The 20,068-nt window shown below is 34.7% G+C and overlaps 3 protein-coding genes across 3 annotated transcripts; all 3 read right to left on the minus strand.

Moving 5' to 3' along the window:
• Positions 1–1,244: 1,244 nt before the first annotated feature.
• Positions 1,245–7,356, minus strand: LOC107177755 (mechanosensitive ion channel protein 10-like). Its single transcript, XM_015532128.3, has 5 exons — positions 5,906–7,356; positions 3,193–3,316; positions 2,732–3,025; positions 1,802–2,004; positions 1,245–1,680 (listed from the first exon to the last, which is right to left on the minus strand). The coding sequence occupies exons 1-5, from the start codon at positions 7,135–7,137 to the stop codon at positions 1,413–1,415; spliced, it is 2,121 nt and encodes a 706-aa protein (XP_015387614.1). The 5' UTR covers positions 7,138–7,356; the 3' UTR covers positions 1,245–1,412.
• A 1,692-nt stretch (positions 7,357–9,048) lies between these two features.
• On the minus strand, positions 9,049–19,333 carry LOC102615830 (uncharacterized). The gene is made up of 15 exons (XM_006484664.4): positions 18,975–19,333; positions 18,138–18,525; positions 17,315–17,515; positions 16,920–17,141; positions 16,212–16,278; positions 15,882–16,076; positions 15,134–15,225; positions 14,521–14,703; positions 14,293–14,429; positions 13,159–14,142; positions 12,182–13,053; positions 12,019–12,068; positions 11,485–11,590; positions 11,334–11,392; positions 9,049–9,373 (listed from the first exon to the last, which is right to left on the minus strand). Exons 1-10 carry the CDS (start codon positions 19,112–19,114, stop codon positions 13,905–13,907), a joined length of 1,863 nt encoding a protein of 620 aa, XP_006484727.1. The 5' UTR covers positions 19,115–19,333; the 3' UTR covers positions 9,049–9,373; positions 11,334–11,392; positions 11,485–11,590; positions 12,019–12,068; positions 12,182–13,053; positions 13,159–13,904.
• On the minus strand, positions 12,796–13,666 carry LOC107177751 (17.1 kDa class II heat shock protein-like). Its single transcript, XM_015532121.1, has 3 exons — positions 13,595–13,666; positions 13,159–13,377; positions 12,796–13,014 (listed from the first exon to the last, which is right to left on the minus strand). The coding sequence occupies exons 1-3, from the start codon at positions 13,664–13,666 to the stop codon at positions 12,796–12,798; spliced, it is 510 nt and encodes a 169-aa protein (XP_015387607.1).
• Positions 19,334–20,068: the final 735 nt, after the last annotated feature.

A 20,068-nucleotide genomic window follows, 5' to 3' on the forward strand; every position in this document is an offset into this window, starting at 1 on the left:
TTTTCTTAGAATGGTATTAATTATCATTGTATTTAATTTAAAAATTTTTGATATAATAATTTTGTTGAAAAAAAAAATTATTTCTACACAATTGTTTTGTAGTAAAATTATTTATTCTATTTCTTAGCAACAAAATAATAATGTTGTAAAAAATATTTAGTGCAAGGGCAACAAAAGAGTTTGTTGCAAAACAATTTCGCAAACTAGCTGGACACTATTTTACTACGAATCTATTTTGTTGCAAAAAGATGTTTAAGGCGAGAAAACTTTTGTTTTGTTTGCTGAATATAGAGCGCGACGGTGCTAGGCTGACGACCTTAACGAGAAACGTATTTTTGTTGCAACAATCTAAGGCAACAAAATTTATACTTTCAGCAACAAACCCTTGTTGTTGCAAAAGGTCATTATTGTTGTAGTGTATATGTATATATATATATATATATATATAATGAAAAGTCACAACACCTTAATTTTAAATAAGAAGCCCCAACTTATTTATCTGAACATCGTCGATAACACAACGATCACCAACATCAAAGGGGTGCATGAAAAACACAAAGATGATGGATTCAAAGGTGGTTTTGTAGGTGTTTTGAAACATGAATCCAACAAACAGCAATTGGGAAGTGACAACGAAGACTACTTGGGTTGTGGCCAATCCCATTACCAAAAAGGAAACCACAATTATAATCATACTCACAATAGCACTGGCCAATTTGTGGAGTTGCTGAACAACAGTCTTGGTATCATTCAAGGAAAATGTGCCAAAGTTTTACGTTCGATGTAAGAATGCCTAAACAATTAGTTTGAAGACTGTTAATTAACAAGTATCGTAAACAGTACTTTAGGCGCAAACTCACCTTCATATGGTTTTTTTTTGTTAGGCTTTGACTTAGGATGTTCTCTTACTTATTATTTGTTTCTTTTATTTGCATTTGCTACTTTTCTTTTGTTACCTATTTCTTTCTTTGGCTTGAAAGTTTTGGTTTATATCCCCTCCAAATGTTTTTATTTTTATTTTTATTTTAATTTACAAGTAAGGGGTCTCGCCTAACTCCCACCCTATGGTGGTTAATTTTTAATTAAAAAAATAAAGATAAAAAAAATTCCACTTATTGCATATATAAATTATGAAAAGCTAAAATACTACATTGGTACTTTCACAACTTTTAATTACTTCAAAAACCTGCACATTGCAGGCCAAACTTAGCAATATTAATTGACGAGGTTTTGCATTTGTTTCAAGATTATGTACATCAGAGCTCAGAAGTTTAGTTGAAATTAATTCGAATAATTGCCCACTTGTTTTGTAATTAATTTCATAGCATAAATTTGCACATGACAAAACATATTATGTTATATGTTGTGTAGCTGACTTGGTACCTTACAGGTAAAGAAAAATTTCTTCAAGATTAGATACCAATTCCTCCATTATTGCTTGTGTTTATTTGTGTGAGATGAACCTCTTGCGGCAAGAGATGATACTTGATACCCAAGTTCTCAAAAATCTTCTTCAATTCAAACACAAGTTCTGATCTTCGACTGCTCTTTTCCCCATAATTTTGATGGTTCATGGTGTGAGAAACACATACAGCCATCTTCATCTTGTCCACATTCTCAATTTCCTTGAATAAAACTGTGTGTTTTGGGTTCCAGTACTTTGGCTTGCTCTCTATGTATCTGCATGCATGCAACAGTAGTGTGAATACAAGTAATTAATTTCAACAAGATGAAAACCTAATAATAATAATCTAATTAACATATATAAACAGTAAAACTTTGAAGCCAATCAATTGCTTACGCTTGCATAGCTTTCTTGAGGGCATTAATAGCATCAACAGAAGTGGAGACATCAATGGTGAAGTCAACACTATCTCCCATGTCAGGGCTTCTCCTGAAATTGCTTATAGGCTTTGTGATCAAAACAGAGTTGGGATAGTAAATCTTTTCCATATCATATCTTAAAAATATAGTAGTCAGTATGTTCATTTCTTCCACAATCATCTGCACCCAAAAGGAAAAAAGTAGATTAATTTAACCTCCAAGAAAATCTAATTGGCATAAATTTAAATTAGGGTTTTTTGTAACTATTATACTTTAACTTATTTTAAACATGGCTACTAAAATATTTGATAAAGGATATGTATATATTCCGGAATTTTAAAGTGCGGGAATGTTCGGGAAAACACATAAATCGTATGGTTTAAGTATTTTAAGTTTTAAGCCTTTAAAACCCTATAGTTTTAAAGTTTTCTCGGATGTTTCCCGCACTTTATGATCCAGGACTAGAAAACTACTATATATATATATATATATATAACCCTCATTTTTTTTAATGTGAAGAAACTATTAAATCATGTGATTTAATATAGTAAGTTTAATTAACTATTAAACAGCATGGTTTAGTAGCGTGTTTATAAGAAAAAAAAATAAAGGCACCCACATATGTGTGTGTGTGTGTGTGTGTGTGTGTGAGAGAGAGAGAGAGAGAGAGAAGCAATGCAGGCACCTTCATTTTTTTTTTCATACGAACAGGCTGTTAAATCGTGCGATTTAATAAAATTAGTGCAGACACACTATTAAACCGCACACTTTATAGCGCATTAAAAAATGACTTTATTAAATCACACAGTTTAACAACGTATCTTCATTAAAAAAATGAAGGCACCCACCTAAGAATGATTTTATGTATATAACCTTAATTTTAAGGAAGAAACCCTAACTTATTTACCTGAACACCGTCGATAACACAACGGTCACCAACATCAAAAGGGTGCATGACAAACACAAAGATGATGGATTCGAACGTGGTTTTGCAAGTGTTTTGAAACATGAATCCAACGAGCAGCAACTGGGAAGTGACCACGAAGACTACTTTGGTTGTGGCCAATCCTATTACCAAAAGGGAAACCACAATTATAATCACACTCACAATAGCACTGGCCAATTTGTGGAGTTGCTGAACAGCAGTCTTGGTATCATTCAAGGAATGAGCCAAAGCTTTACGTTCGACGTAAGCGTGCACCTAGACAATTAGTTTGAAGACTGTTAACTAGCAAATACTATACACACACACACAAGGAATTATTAAGTTATATTTAGTTTTGAAGTAATTATTCGAATGCATTAACTGATACACACACACTATTGCGTGGTTGAATTTAATTATAAAATGTACATGTGATTTCTTACCACCCAATTTCTGAAAGAAGACTTGGAGATCCTGCCAGTTTCGAGGGCACCTTCAAAAAGAGGAAATATTGTATGCACCTCCTCCCTCTTTAAGAATCTTAGTAGATCTTGTTCTTCTATATACCTACAACATTGAAAAGAATAGTAAAATATTAATGAGACGATATATATGTATGTGCAGTAATTCATAGTTACTTATGGAATGGCCATTTCCCCCAAACATTATTTCTTTTTTTTTTTAATTGTCCTAACATATCCAAAAAGACGGTCGCTTAGTAACTCTATAAACCATTTTGAAAATTAGTATAATATATATAATAGCTCTAAATCCAAAACAAATTCCAAGTGGAGAGTCGAAGGCTGGGCTGGGTGGATGAACTTGGGGCCAAACTTGCCATTAATTGGATGGACCAACCTTCCATTCAATTAAGCCGTTAATGAGTAGCCTGTGGCGATATTTAATTTCCTCAACTTATCTCACTAAACACTACTTTTTAATTAATATTATTCTTATATAAGAGAATCTCTTTTATTTAAATGACAATGGCCTCGAGAGTCTCTTTGGTAACGTCTAGGCTAACCACTGCCCAGCATACTAAGATATTTTGTCCGGTCAAATTAGAGTAATGGTACTCACCGGACCCGACCTTGACTCACGCCGAAATGATTTTTGAAAAAAAATAAAAAAGATTGATGTGAAAGAATATATTTCTAACTTGCTGAGTGAGATTTGAGTGGATCTAATAATGGGGTGGGTACCATTTCTCCTCAAGGTGAGGTGGCATTCAATATAAACAAAATGATCAAACATAAAACAAACGGAAATAAAATGATAAAATGAACTTCCCAAAAAGTAAACATGGCTCGTTCTTAATTTAATTATGATAAATATATGCTCTAGTGCGGGTTAAAGTAATACGTCCACTACCACTAACATTTCACTGACTAGATAATGTATTTGTTCGAACTAGTAATGGTAAAAAAATTAAAGCTAGTGCTATCTGTAGTGCACCGACTACATTTGACTTTAATGATTACTACTTAAAGTTCTTTTGTATGAGATGACATTTCATGGAATCATGATCACCATGTAATAAAAAAATATTAATGTATAAATTTAATGGGAAGAAAGAATCATTCATATAGTAGAACCTATACATTATAAAATTAAGTGCATGCGCATTACTAGCTATCAATAGTAATTAATAATATAATTTACCACCACCTGAGCCTGAATTTCAAATTCAAATCCATAATTAACTAAGAAATTTAAATTTTTATGAAACTGTTTGATCAACTAGTAGACATCTAATCTGATTATTTAAGGACCGAAAGAGAAAAAAATTTCAAAAATCGCCTATGAGAATATATATATCTCTGAAATCAAATGGATATGACCAGTTTTGCAATTTTCCATAGGTACTGAATACTTTTCAAAAGTAATACTATGTTTCTAGCATATACAATGAAGGGCATTCACCAGGACCGGGAGCATTCACTATTATTTCTCTTTTAAAGATACTATTGACAAGTGACGGACAATGAATTAAAGCAGCAAATTAAAGAAAGGCTGACGAAACTTGGTGTGAAAGGATGGAGTTAGGTTAATTAGGTATTGAAAGAGAAATAGGTGGAAGAAACCTACCACCCCGCTGAATGATATTAACTCAAATTCTTGCCATGTGAAAGTGATATCAAATCAAGGAGTAAACAGACATGATGTTCAACATGTACACTTCACTTTGAAAACAGTATGTCTCATCTTTCTATGCGTAAAAAATATTGAGAAAAATGATGAGTGTGGAAATAACAAGAGTAAACTATCCAGTAACATTATTCTCTTAGTCTGAAAAAATTAAATACATCGAAATAAAACTTTACAACTACCAACATATCCTATCTTCAATCAATTTAAGGTTAAGCAAACCGATGAGTCTCTTGTATACACACACACATATTTCAAATTGATATGTTGTTTTGGATCAACATCCTCTCATAATATGTTTTTCTCTTAAGTAAAATTTATTCAAACGATTGATGGTTAATAAACTTAAAAAAATATAAGCGGTTAAATCTTAATTATACACTGACATGTAACACAAGATCTTTAAAAATTTAAAAGAGATCTAATCATGAGAAGATCCTAATTTATTTATTCAATGACCAAGTAGTAATTCAAACCCATAATTAAAAAAAAAAATTATTTAAACTCTTTTAAACAGTTGAAAAAAGTACAAAAGACTAAAATATTAGAGTAATTATAAATAAAACTTTTTAACAAATATTTTGGTCTTTTCATATATTTTGTCAACGTCTGGTGCGTTCAGTATTTTTCTCTTTAGCAATTGGACCACCCTGCTAAATGATAACTCTAGCCCTTGCCACGTGAATGTGATTTCAATTCAGTAAAACAGAAATGCTATTCAGCACACATCAGTAGTTCAGTACTGATTTTAAAAAAAAAAAAAAAAACATATCTATCATTTTTTTTTTCTTTTTTACGGAAAAAATGATAGGGAGACCGGAGACTTAGTTTTGACACATGGCTGAGCGAATACGGCAAAAACGACGGCGTTTTGTGTCGGATTATGTCAGAGTTATTTCTCTTTGTCAGCTGTCACAACTAAAGAACAAAAACTCAAAAAGGCGTATGTCAACCCTCAGACTGAGTCACTGAATATGGTTGCTCAAGTGTAAGAAATAATGAACTTACTTGGCTCCGTGCTTGGCCACATGCTTGAAGATCCTCTGAGCAGTAGTCCTCGCTTCCCATTCACTATTAATCTCTGACTCCGCCGCCTCAAATTCATCCACCGTCTTCGAAATCGTCGACAAACCAGATGACCTAACGTACTTCACAAGCCTCTTCACACTCCAAGCCGTTGCCCTTCTGTGTAAACTCAGCCTCTTCAGCCTCTCCATGTCGATCCTCCTCGACCCAAACTTCTTCGACACCGTCCGTCCAATAACGTCGCGGTTTCTCAGCCTCGCCGGCAGAGATTTCGATGCATGAAAGCCATTCAGCGGCAGCTTCTCCATCTCAGTCTCATCCAACGGCGGCCCGGACAAAGCATCAAGAATAAAGTGATGAAACACGCTCTCTTTCATGCGGTCAAAGAACGTTGTTACGTGAAATGAAGATGCAAGAACTTTAACCAAAACTATTTTCAAAAGCCAAATAGTGGCTCCAATAAGCACAGCTACTAGGGCACGAAAAATTTTTTTAAGCACAGGATTATGTTTGTGAACATTGGGGAATAAAATCATCCAAGAAACTAAAGCAAACCCTAGCCATGCACAATTTTGAAAGCTCTTGCGTAATCCATAAACGAAGTAAAGAACTTTTTCTCTAAGCATGAAGTTGCGTTCTATGAGGAAAACAAGAAACCCTACGACCCAACCGGAGACAAGGCGGCCGCAAAATAGAACCAGGATCATGAGACACCATTTCCATAACTCTAAGCCCCATTGAAGCTTATCTTGCAGGGATCTTAGGGTTAAGGAGCATACTAAGCAAGTCATGATGATGAGAAACAATGTCCATTCAATCAATGCTCTCTTGTTGATCTTTCTCTCCTTTCTTTTTCGGTACTTGGCTTGTGTATCATCTTCTCCGTCGCCTCCAATGTTCTCGAACCACTCGTCGTCGTCATCGGAGGAGGAGGAGGCGTCGTCACGTGGGTTTAAGGGTTGGTGATCATCGGATTCGATGATTGTTTTGGGAGGAAGAAGGTGGTTTGGTTCTGCAAAACGGGCTTTGGGTTTCGAGAAGCTGAGGCCGCGTACGGTTTTGTTCGTTTTTGGTGTTGTTTGCGACGGCATCGGATTAATGTTATTGGTGGTGGTCTCTGCCGCTGATCCTTTGACTTCAGGGCTAAGATGGTCCATGAAGAGAACCACTTGATCGGCGGTTAGTATTTGAGGGTCTGCGTTTTTGTCCTCCATTAGCAAAGTTTATGTATAAAGAGAGGAGATTTGTGAATGAATTGAAGTTTATGTGTAAAGAGAGGAGATGTGTGAATGAATTGAAGTGAAACTAAGGAAATTGTTAATGTTAAAGGACTATATATATATGGATCGAGAGATGGACATGCCACTTGTTACATCACCTGTGCGTCCGTTTAATGTAATTTCAATATGCATACATTTATTTTAGAAATGGTGAATCATAACGCGAGAAATGAAACAGTTTCATTTGATACTTTCCCTTATATTTGTATGAAGCAGAGAAAACATGTGACTTGTTGAGTTCTTGAACAAGTTGCTGGATATTTGATTTTGTTCTGTTTTTGTAATTGTTAGGAAATTTCTTTTGTGGGAACCGAGTATTTTTAGGTAATTTTTTTAATTCAATTAATAAAATATTGTAGCTGATTTTTAGTTGTATAATACCAATCTTACCTTTAATTAATTAATATTTGCCCAATTGTTGTTTGATTTATTCTTTGATTTATCGTGCTTTCACTTTATATATATATATATATATAATTTTAAAGCTTTTCTATGTGGTAAATTTGACACATGTTTTTCCTTTATATCGTGAAAATTTGTTTAATGCAAAATTACTTTAGTAATTGCATAATTGGACCCAGTAACAACTAAGAAGTGAGGGCGCGCAATTGTCAGTATCAGTCTTTAATCATCACTTGTTATATTTTAATCAGATGCATGATCGTGATTAATTAGTGTTCACGATAATGCTTCTGAGATCTCTCATGATGTTTCCGAAATCATAATAATCCGAACTGTAGGTCAAAAAAATTACAGCACGAGGGCACTCAATTGTGCCAGCTAGCCTGGGCTTTAGTTAAAGTTGTGATTCTTATCAAATTTGTACTAGAAGCCTTGATGTAAAATAAAATTATAAAATTTACCCGAACTTGGGCTAATTACTTTAGACTTTGGTGTGGACAGTGGAGCGGGGTCTTGCATGCTAATTGATATGAACATCCTTTCATTTAAAAAATAAATAAATAAAGGTATAACATCATTTTTGATGCCACGTGCTCTTTTTCAATTTAATGCTTGAAAAGATATTGGCAAAAATAACATTAACGCGTACTAATTTATTCACTTTATTGTGAACATGATAAATCAACATTATTTATAATTATTTCTGTCAGCATTTTGCTAACTTTTCATCACTTTTAACATTTTTGTACTAAAATAAAAAATAATGATGTTAGATAGTTAACTATTTTAGAAATAAAAATCATCCTTGAAAAGCTAACGCAATTAGCTTAACTCTTGCGACAGAAGCAAGAGAAAACCATCTTAGAACAACTTAAAAATTTTGCAAAAAAAGGTTGTGAGAATGGTGTTTCAAAAAACTCAAAATAAAAAAAAAAAAAAAAACTTATGAATTGGACTTCTTCCATTGGCATTAGAACAACTGAAAAATTAGTTCTCAACGCAGTTGATGCTGTATGCAGGACCATACCAAACAAAGATCGCGGACTTTGTCGGTTTACAATAACGCGACTCATTAGAAAAAATAATTACAAAAAGAAAGTGGTTCATTTTTTTAATTACTGGAAAGACTATATGCTCATGTCGACATTGGGTCAAGTCCTGTGTGGTTGAAAATTCATATGTTTGAGCTTCATTTCCCATCAATTTAAAGGTATTGAAACTATATATTACAATTTATATAAATTTTGGAACCATATCAAAATAATAAATTTGGAATCAATAATTTAAAAGATTATTAGTAGTTCTCTTTGAAACTTACGCAGCACACAGCCATGTGAAGAAACATTTAATGACGAAAATCGCTGCTTGAAAAGTGGGGGGATGTGCAAAACTTCAAACTAATAATGTAAATTCAAACACATGAATCACATGGAGATTTCTAAATTAAGTTTTCCAAAGCATTTTTCCTTTTCGCTCGTGCCTATAAATCACGGAAGAGATTTTTGAGAAATGAATGTACAGTTGTGAAGGCTGAAAAACGATAGGTTCATACAATGTAGTTTCTTGCCCCGCCAAGCTGCAGCATTCAGATTAATTGCCCAAACACAACCACATAACCCCACAAGCCCCACAACCGCATACACACTCTCAACAAACACAGAGGAAGGGAGAGATGATATTCCCTTTCAGTTTCTCAAATCACTGCAGTGTGCATTTTTAATAATCAAACGAACCCCTGATACCCTCAAGGCTCTCTCCTAGTGATAACCTGCAAGGAGAATTGAATGAACGTTATTAAATGGGATTTCTATCTCCAAACAACTCCTGAAAAGGTTAATACCATGCTTGTGTGTTTTTTCGAAGAAGATAGCTCAACTACATTTAACTAAGAGTTCAACAAAATGAAAAAACCCGAACCCTGATTGGGTTTCTACACTAGTTGTGTTCTTCAAACTTCATAGTCTAAACTAAACCCTACAATTCTTTTATGTTATGCGAACTAAATTTAAGATTAAAAACAAAATTGGAAACAAAACCTGTCTTAGCATAAAGAATCATTCCAGAAATAGCACGAGCTAAAATCCACAGATGGGTTTTATGAATAGTTGTACAACCAGGGAGACTTTGATGTGGCAATGAGAATATGTCACTTTATTTACATTTACTAGAATCAAGATAAATGTGGAGACAGCAGTATAAAATCGTTACTAGACAAAGAAACAACTTTCCCACAGCTTTAGCATGTGAGCATAAATTGCGCACAGCAACAACCTAAGAGATAAATCAAGCTAGTAAACTAAGGCTGGACAAAGTTACTAAAAGAAAGTCTGACACCTTCTATTGAACATAAGTTTGTAATATACCTAAAATATTTTCAAGATATCAATCCGACCAAGCCAAGAAACAACATGAAACATGAAATTTCCCTAACGGTCCTACTTCATCTTTGTTACTTCCCAGACAATGAACTTACCGGTAGAAGTTCTATCCAATTAAAAAATGATTGTACATACAGGGGAAAAGAATAGCAAGAGATAGGATCCCTACAAAGTCTCTAACCACAATCCATCTCCAATTGACAATTTTCACTATTAACTACAAAAGCCAATTGCATATAAGATCTAAAGCATGTTCCTCTGTTATCATCTAACTCTACTTTTGCGTATTATGTTTGGGATTCTTCCTCTTCCCACCACCGCAGAATCAATTTGAACCTTTATTCGCTACTATGTACTTGCAGAATTATATCCAGTGTTATATCTCCTGTCAAAGTGTTATAACTTCCATGGTTGTCAGTTTTGTCTCCTTCGTCCCTAGAGCCCTTCACTGTCTACCATCTTATTCACAGTGAACTAATTGTTTGATTGTATTTTAAAAAGCATCTCTCCAGACGTTCCCATACCATCATAAACCTAAATGGCCTTAATTACTAATAAGCACATCTAAATTCTGTCTGTCTTCTCGTCTCATCACTTTCATCTATTAAATCACACTCATTTAGGCTACCATGTCTTTGGTTGTAGTCATCATAACAGAACTTAGGTTCCATAAGCATATATCCCTCATTGAATTCTACCTAGCACTTCACTATACCATAGTTTTGCTCTTATTGGATGAGAATAGTTTTGCTCTTATTGGATGAGAAACACAGCTTCAGAATGCTCGTCCTCTTAACTTTTCCCCACAATCCCCTCTATCCCTTGGTACAAGCTTCAGCTCGGGTTCATCATAACCAGATGTGATACAGTGAGAAAATTTCTAGATACAGCTTCCACAAAGCTTCTCAGCATCAAGTTACACGACAAGGAATATATATCACTTCCATATAAAATTTTGATACCGAGTGAATTAAAATACTATTTCTGCCATATCAAATTCATAGAGAAATGAGCCACTCGGCCTTGGGCCGAGTGGTCAGGGCTGCTGCCCTCCAAGTTGGAGGGCAGCAGTTCGAACCCCCACAAATGCATTGTGGGGGTATTCCTTCCTCAATTAAAAATTGAGTGAAGGTAGTTTATTTCCTTACCCAAGAGTGAGGAGTAGACATCCCTCGAATATTTATGAGGGTTAAAATCTGGGCAGAGCTCCATTAACATTGATGTAAGTTGGTCCTAGTAATAGTCTGATTTGTAAATATCAGTTATAGTCTCATGTAATATGAGTTGTAGTTTGAGCATTAGTCTCATGTAATCAAAAAAAAAAAATTCATAAAGAAATGGCGAACTTACTTATGCATGCAGTATTTGAATTCTTGGCTCCGAACAAAATCTTTTTCTCCTTCTTCAAGCTACATTTGAAACAAAATGAGTAATAAATAATGAAGATACAAACTATAATAATGCTAGTTAATTAAGAATAACCTGAAATGAACTATCTTACTGGATCACTCTCATAAACAAACTCATAGCAAGTAGGGGAAAGGCATCGCAAGGCGCAATTCTCTTTCGCTATCATTGAAGACTTACATTGCGGACCCCATAATCCACTAATTTAATCAAAGCACAACAAGCAAAACAATGAGAACAAGGCACAGAAGACAACCTCGTCAGTATCATACATTTACTTATCTAGCTGCAGAAAAAACAAACAGTCTAGCTCGCCGGTTTGATGTTATACAGAATTCTACAAATTTTACTCTCTACGACGTTTTACACTTTCAAGTACAGAAACAAATCCTTCTATATACAGCAATAAAATACAAAAAGAAAACCAATTTTCAGATATAATTGGAAAACCAGTTTAAAATAAAAGTCAGTTTGTTGTTATTCCTGTGGTAATATTCCTATTATATCCAGAAACTTTGAAACTGTATGACAAAACAACAGAGATAGAAATTACAAAACTATAATGCAATTAAAAGTTTCCAATAACAAAAATAAAGTTCATCAATTTTATTGAGCAGAAAACCATTACCTTTCTACATCAGCATAGCAATCCATCTTCTTCTGTCTCACCTCAATGTCCTTTTATTTTTTTTTAAGATAAATAAAAAAACAAAGAGATTAATACACACACGAACGAAATAAACAAAATTATCCATTAATTTACGAAAAATAAATAAATAAAATTGACTTACAGATATCGGGCGACGAGATTTGGCGAGGACTGGAGAAGCAAACAGAAGAGTCGATGCTATAAGAAGAAGAAGAATTAAAAGAGAATTTCGACGAATCTTGCGGCAACTAACCATTACTGGATACCAAACTTTGAATCTCTCTGCTCCTAAATTTGTGAACTTGCAGTGATTATATCTCTCTGCGCGCGTGTGTGCGAATATATTTGTTTTATATGTTTAATAACTTGGATTTGGAATAGTGTTGGAGTTGGAGTTTGATTCGTTTGTCGAAATTAATAGTGGTTAGAAAGTACAAGCAGCGGATACTGTATTTCTGACTCGTCTTAAGATTACATTTTCGTTTAGCCCCAAGAGTTTTTGATATATTTAAAGTCATACTCAAATGTTTTGACAATAGTCATTGCGATCCCCGCATGAGTATGCTTGTTTCCATCGAGTTTAAAATGTCCGAACCAAAAGATGCTCAACGATTTCACAAACCTCTCGTACTAAAATTTCGTTGACCCTTTTTATAGTAGAACACGCACTTTATTACATATATTTCTACCATTAAAAAAAAAAAAAAAAACTATACATTACATAGAACACGCACTTTATCACTCGAATTATCTTGTTCAAGAAACGGGAATGGTGACAGTTTTAGGTTTTCGAGACACTTCAGGCACCTTCTTGGCCACAGTGACAGTCAAAACACCATCCTTGTAAATAGCTTTAACCTCCTCAAGATTTGAGTCCTGAGGAAGGGTGAATTTTCTCATGTTTCTTGCTCGACGCCTCTCGATTCTTATCGCCTTCACCGCACCTTCATTCTCAGCAGATTGCCCCTTCTTCTTCTACCCAGATATGTGCAGAATCCCATTATCCACCCTCACCTGTTAATAATCATCATCATCCCACGTTAAAAACTTGTCAGTAATTGATTAACCTAAAATTTTTATTTTTAAGTTAACGTGTGTTCTAAGAAAACATGTACATACTTTGATGTTGGAGGCTTCAAGACCAGGCATGTCGAGAATAAAAGAATAGTGAGATGGATCTTCATAGATATCAGCCGGAGTCCTCAAAATGGCCCTTGCATTCTTCACGTATCGCCGGCCCGGCTGTTGCAGCATCTTCTCCATCTCCTCCGGCTTATCTCCTCCGGCATGTTGTTCAGCGCCTTCTGCATATCCCTCGTCAATGTCTCCACCATATTTCTTTTTCAAATTAGATAGATATCAGTTTATCTGTAGCTGAGCTGAAATCAAAATTGCAATGATACGAGTGGAGTAAATAATTTTAATTGCTTGTAAGTCGAGGAAATGAAAAGCTGGTGTTGGATAAATATATATGAGGAGCTTGATAGTGATTAGTTAGGTGCGGTTGAGACACAAACTTTGAGAAGCTGTGTTGTGTCTTGAATTGAGAATAAACCTCTAGAAAACCCCGTGTTCTCTGCCTAGAAGCTGACGTGTTCGAACTTTTAACATTGGTCAAAACTATCATCGTCTAGTACATAGTTGCAATCCTCTTCAAGAAGCCAAAATATCGTTTTACAAGAGATATCAAAACCTTACAACCAAAAAATCGAAAAAGAAAAATCAAGAAAGAAAATGTGGTTCGTCACCTTGTGTGATGGGCTAAAAACAACATAATTTTCTGATCAACCAAACAGAAAATTCACGGATTTAAATTCACAAATTTTACATTTTTCAGTAGTGTCCATTTCTTCTGTAGATGTGCTTCATGAGGGTGCAACTACCTCCATATCATCAGGTCTGTTCTCAGGAAGAATAATTTCTTCTGACAATATAAATCTATCGGTTGCACCGAATATATGGGCCATTTGCAGAACTGTCGTCCGACAAATAGTTGATGTTGGTAGGAGAGAATCTGGGAGCGAAGGCATGCACTCCGGCAGGAATTCCTTCTTGTTAAAGGTTGGTTTGTATAGCGTCAAAACTGCTCGACAGAATAAGAATCTGCGACAACATAGATAGAAAAGGTTTTGAAATCATATATTTTTCTGAAGTAGTTTTAATTTCTTCATAGCATTCTAGTGTGAATCACATCATTTGCAGGACCAAAAAGTTCAACCCCCCATAAAAACAAGGTCAAGGATTGAACAGTACCTCAGAAGAAGCCTACGTAGGAATGGATCTCTTAAAATTTGTGCCCATACTAGATCAAGATTGTCTGATGTTGCCAAAGTTGATCCCCAGTCATTTAATGATGACGAAAGAAGCTTCTCAGCCTCGGTATAGGTATCCTGAAGAAAAATTTCCTCCATCAAGACATAATAACAAACCAAAGAAATTACCAATAACAGTGAATATACAGAATGGTAGATTCTTACGCACCATCTCATTTTCAGAACCCAAAATACCAAGCAGCAGACAGAAGGCCTGCAAGGGGGCTGTGAGAAAAATGGTGAATGAGCTACCACTTGGGCTGCGAGAGAAATCAGTACCAGCAATGGGAATTGTACTACTCGGTGATATAAGGAGTGCAGCTGGCTCCCCTTTTTCAGATCCTTTTATAGCCTGCAAGCATTCATCCAATGCCATGATAACCTCTCATAAAGGTTAAGCAATTCATGGATAGTGGCTGGGACACTACAGAAACCACTCAAGTGACAATTAACACTACCTTAAGTTTTTTCTTTTTTAATTTTTTTTTCCTTTTTCTCCTTTCTGAAAATAACAGTAGATACAGTTTTGAATGACGAAAATATTGTAACTTCAAATAAAATGTCAAAAACTAAATAGAGTAATCTTAGGAGGGACACAGCATTAGAAAAAAGACGCATATGCATTTTCTAAATTCCCGCATTGTATCTCCTTTTCCAAGTCCTCATTTACACATAAAACCCAACAAATAATTAACAATTGATTCTCCACTTTGAATTATTACGTAAAACTAATAAAAACTTCAACCATGAGCATAATAGAGAGTAAGAATCCACAAGCTTGCCTTAAATGCTTCACTGCCATCACTGTCAATGACTATAAAAAGCGGTCTTCTTGTGAAGGGAATAATATCAGAAGGATAAATGCAATTTAATCCTGAAAGAGAAGTATGTCAGTAAAAACAAACTACAATCTTTGTGGAATCAAGAGTTGAACATTACAGAGACACCAAACAGAACAATATCATATTGTATGACTGATATTGATCACATTTCTGAAATAAAGTGCCAATAAAACCACAGCAATATATACATATATTCGATGGTTTTTGTTAATGTTTAACAGATTATGAAAAATCATTTTTTAGGAACAGATTCAAGCTATTGCAGAGCTCATTTTGCATGGTATTTCAATCTAGAAAATTACTTTAATGATTAGTCACTTTCACACTGCAACAAGCTATTAAGAGGGGCAAGATATAAAGGGAAGAAGAGATGCCTTCCATGTCAAACCAAATTGAAATTGAGATTGACCCGCTTTTCCCTCTTTTTCTCTCACCCTCTCTCCTTTCTATTTCTCTCCTCTCCTCTTATTCCTTCCAACCAAACACGGGCATTGTGTTGAGTCATAATATAGCTGATTAAATCTCACATGTAAACAGTATAAATAAGTTAAAATAACAACACAAAAAATCATGCCCAATAGGAAGAGAGTGTATAAAATGATATTGAAGTGCCGCCATGCAATCTCCTCAACCTGGTTCAGAGAAGTGGATCAGGTTATCACTTGGATAGCTGAATGAGATAGAGTACCTCTATTTCCACGAGTGCCAAAATGCAAGCAGCCACCAAGGTCATCCATGCAGTCTCCTTTATTTAGCCCCAAGGTGGGGTTTGGGCTATTACATGGGGAGATGAATGGAGAAGCAGAGGTTGCATCTGAGGAGATGGTATGAGACTGAAAATTCCTGTTAATGTTTTCAGCAGCATTTATTGAATTTCGAGCACCTGATGGTGATGAAAATAGAGTTTTCAACACATTCTAAAGCAATCTGAATCGAGTAGAAGGCATAAAACATCAAATTCCTATAACAAACAGAGTTTCACAATCTTGAACTCGGGCATAACCAGAACTTGTGTTACCTGATGCAGATAAATAAATTAATAGAACGCCATCATGGGGGAGCTCCTCACAAATTGTAGCCAGAACCTGCCAAGAGAAACTACAGTGATTGTAACCTGAAAGAAGATAGGGATTAAAGCCTGGAAAACATAAAACCTTATGAAGTTCCTAGGCAAACATTATTTCTTAGTTGCAGTCTAGATAAATCATGCCTATTAGCATTATCCACTGCACAAGATTGGCAAAGCCTCCACCTCCGGAAGAATAATAATAACAAAAATAACTAAATGCCAGACTGTTAAATCATATTGATTGAAATTTAATCCATAAGCTCCCCATTTTTCTCATAAACCTATATCATGTAGATAATGCAAGATCATTTTTTTTGCAAATAATAGGAAAGTTTTCCAAGGATCCTCAGTTAACCAACTCTTAAGGTATTTAATGGCATGAAAAGTGCTTTAAAAAAGACAAAAAAAGTAAAAACTATGACCATGAGTAAGAAAAAATCTCTCTCCATGTAATGGCCTTGAGCTCCACGATGAACAATGGTATCTACAAATTTCAACTGACCTGCCTAATCTTGACCAAAAACCAGGAAAATCCTTGAAATTTTTAAAGAGTAACTACTATTATAACTTGAATATTTTACAACCAAGGTAGAGAACATTGGAAGTCATTACAAAGAGGCAGGTGGCAGATTGAAAAGATTAATAAGTCATACTCACTGCAAGAAAATGAGTCACAGATGGACGATATAAGATGGCTTTCCGAGGGTTAGGTGGTAGAGAAGGATCAGCAATATCCTGAGAGTAATTTATGCGACTAGGCCCTGGGCCCCCATTCTGGCCAGTTTTAATATTACTTGACTGGTAAAATGAACCACTGGGTTCCCACTCCAGGCACTGAAGCATCCTAAAAGTATCAAGAGTGAGCTCCGAAAATTTGATCTGTTCAAGAAATCAACAACAAATGAAACGAAAAACCATTATTTTAATGTATTACGTACAGTAATGTGAAAAGAAATAAGTCACCAAGTCATTTGAGTTAGAAATTAAGCATAGAGCATTTCAACTTCCATATCAATGGCAAGAAGAGAAAAAGAAAAACTTTAATACCTAACCTCATTATGATGATAGCTGCTAAGTATTGCATCTCGCAGTTTTAAACTTCTCACAGATGCAGAAACGTGTGGCAGATCATCTGGACGGGGATCCAGTACAAGGCTATATCTTAAAGGCCTGATATTCATAAAAGCCGTGTCAGCTTTCAAAAACCTAACTATTTCCTGAACCACCAGCTTCCATTCCTTAAAGTCAGTTTCCTGGAAACAAGATCATCTGAAGGTCATTATCTGATCTGTCTACAGGCCAACAAATGCCAAGTATTTCTTATTCCCATTCACAACATTCAAGAAAAGTCATCCAAATGTCACATGATCAAATGGCTTCAATGTGCATAATACAGCAGTTAACCCAAATGGGACCATGATAAAAGATGAAGCCATAACAATAACTTATGCTGCAGGTCAGTTTAGTTCATAAAATGACACTCTGTTAATGGTTGCAACCAATTTCAAGCATTATTCCATACTCCCTAAGAAACTTGAAAGAGGAATAAAAAAAATTTATTGAAAATATTTTCAGAATCCTAATTATTGTTGGAATTTCAAACAACCCTTCCGCAACATACTGCCCCTTGCCAGGACATTTCCATCGGTCCTTTATAGTGCATCACTTTTCCCAACCCAACAATGTGTGAATGAGCTGTATAACTATTATCTTTATCTTTTTTCTGATAAGATATAACTTTTATCTTTATCAAGTCTATGGTCTCAAATAGATGCAAAGAAAACATTATACATAGACTAATATAAAGAAAAAGAAGAAGAAAATGTTCATTATTCAGAGGTGATAACCAGAGAAGGGGGGGTGGGGCGGAAGTACCTGAAACACCCTTTTGCATTCATCAAGCCACATTTTCAGCTGGTTAACCAGCTGATGCACCATTTCACGTCGGTTCAAAACTAAACAAACCATCAAAAACCTAGCAAGAAATCTCAACTGTTTGTTGGCCAAATTGAGATGCTGATGCAATCCATCTCTGAAATACTCCCGCGTCAATATCGCTTCATAGAAGATATACGACTCAGACAAATAACTCATATCACTTGTCCGCATATATTGTCCAAAATAAAGCTGAGCAATCCTGGAGGCAATCTCTCCAATCTCATATCTCTTGAGCCCCGCTTCAACAAGCTTCTCCCTGTTTTCTTGCTGAAACTTCCACAACTGCGTGTACACCTTGAATACCTTGTAAAAGTACGTATCGTACCTAAAACAACACATTTTAATTAACTTTCTGTATACTTTTACTTCCTCTATTAGAGTATTTCCAAAGATAATACAATTGAAACACGTCTTCTTCGATTCAATTCATTTTATGTGCATTTTCTCAGTGGGATTGTTTATCCAGTTGCATTCTTCTCGATTAGAAACAAAAACTCATAGCTTCTCCAGAATCAACATTAGTACATTAATTCAAAAGCACCAGGTGAACGGCATTTGGTGTTTCATTATACACGGATTTTATTTAGCAACAATAATAGAATTTCTTGAAATTTATTGCTTTAACTGATAAGAAACACTGAAGAAAAAGAAATCAATCTAAAACGAATTCGCAAAAATGAAATTCTAATCAACTAAACAGCCGCAAATAATAGAAGACTAGTGAATAAAAATTAAAAATTAATTTTTAAAAAAGTGAGTTAACGAGAGAAGAACCTGTTGCGTTCATAGTAAGGCAAGTCTCTGATCTTTGAAAACTTCTTATCGGCTTTTTCAACAAGAGACCAATACACTTCACTCACTGGAATATTGCTACTATAACTCAAATTAGTGCTATTTATATTTTGCTGCGACATTTGTTTTCGGCTTAATTTCTTCACATCATCGAGCGGTCGTCGTTTCGATTGGATTCTCGTGTCGTTTTGCAGTGATCCGATCACGTGTAAGAGATGAAGAATGGGGAGGGGGAGAAGGTTGACGAGGAAATTCCGGTGGGCTTACAGACTGAGAAAAGGGCGACTCACCGGAGCTGGCGATTTTGTGTGCGTGAGCAAGTGAGCTTCCTTTTGAGGGTTAAAGTAATTTCTACCTTTCAATTTAACTGTGATTGGTAACAATCTGCGGTCAAAAGAAATAAGCGGTTTATTAAGTTTTCGATAATTTGATATTATACTAAACTAAAATTTTACCATCGAGATGTAAAGTAATATTCTAATTCATGTTTTTAAGATAAAATTCATTCTGAATTGATTGAGGGAAGTTTTTTTTTTCCCCTTTCTCTAGGCTCATGAAAAATAAAATAATATTTAATTTACGATAACTCTCTGTCAATATTGATAAAAATAAAGAAATTCTCATTTGATTTTTTTTCTTTAATCACCATTAAACTAATTCTCTCCCGACCAACGTATTCGAACACTTAAGTGGCGTTTGTTTTTTAACTTAATGACTTAAATTAACTTAACTTAATTAATTAAGTTAATTAGAGATGTTTGTTTTTATAATTTAATAGAGATGTTTGTTTTTATAACTTAATGAGATTTTTTTGATAATTTTGACTTAATAAAATAAGTTAATTTTTTTGACTTTTTACTTAATAGAGAAATATGAATTAAGTCAATTACTTGTTAATGTCAAAAATATCCCTGTTTTATAATTTTTTCTCTTTCAAAAAAAAAATACAAATTTTCTAAATTTAGCAAGCAACAAACACTATTTTCCTCCAATTTCTAGCATCTACCTTTAAAAAAAATTAAATCCATCCAATTTATCTCCAATTTCTATTTATTTTGGGTTAAATTGTAATTTTG

The sequence above is a fragment of the Citrus sinensis genome, chromosome 4 (assembly GCF_022201045.2).
Source record: "Citrus sinensis cultivar Valencia sweet orange chromosome 4, DVS_A1.0, whole genome shotgun sequence".
In the NCBI taxonomy this organism is placed as follows: domain Eukaryota; kingdom Viridiplantae; phylum Streptophyta; class Magnoliopsida; order Sapindales; family Rutaceae; genus Citrus; species Citrus sinensis.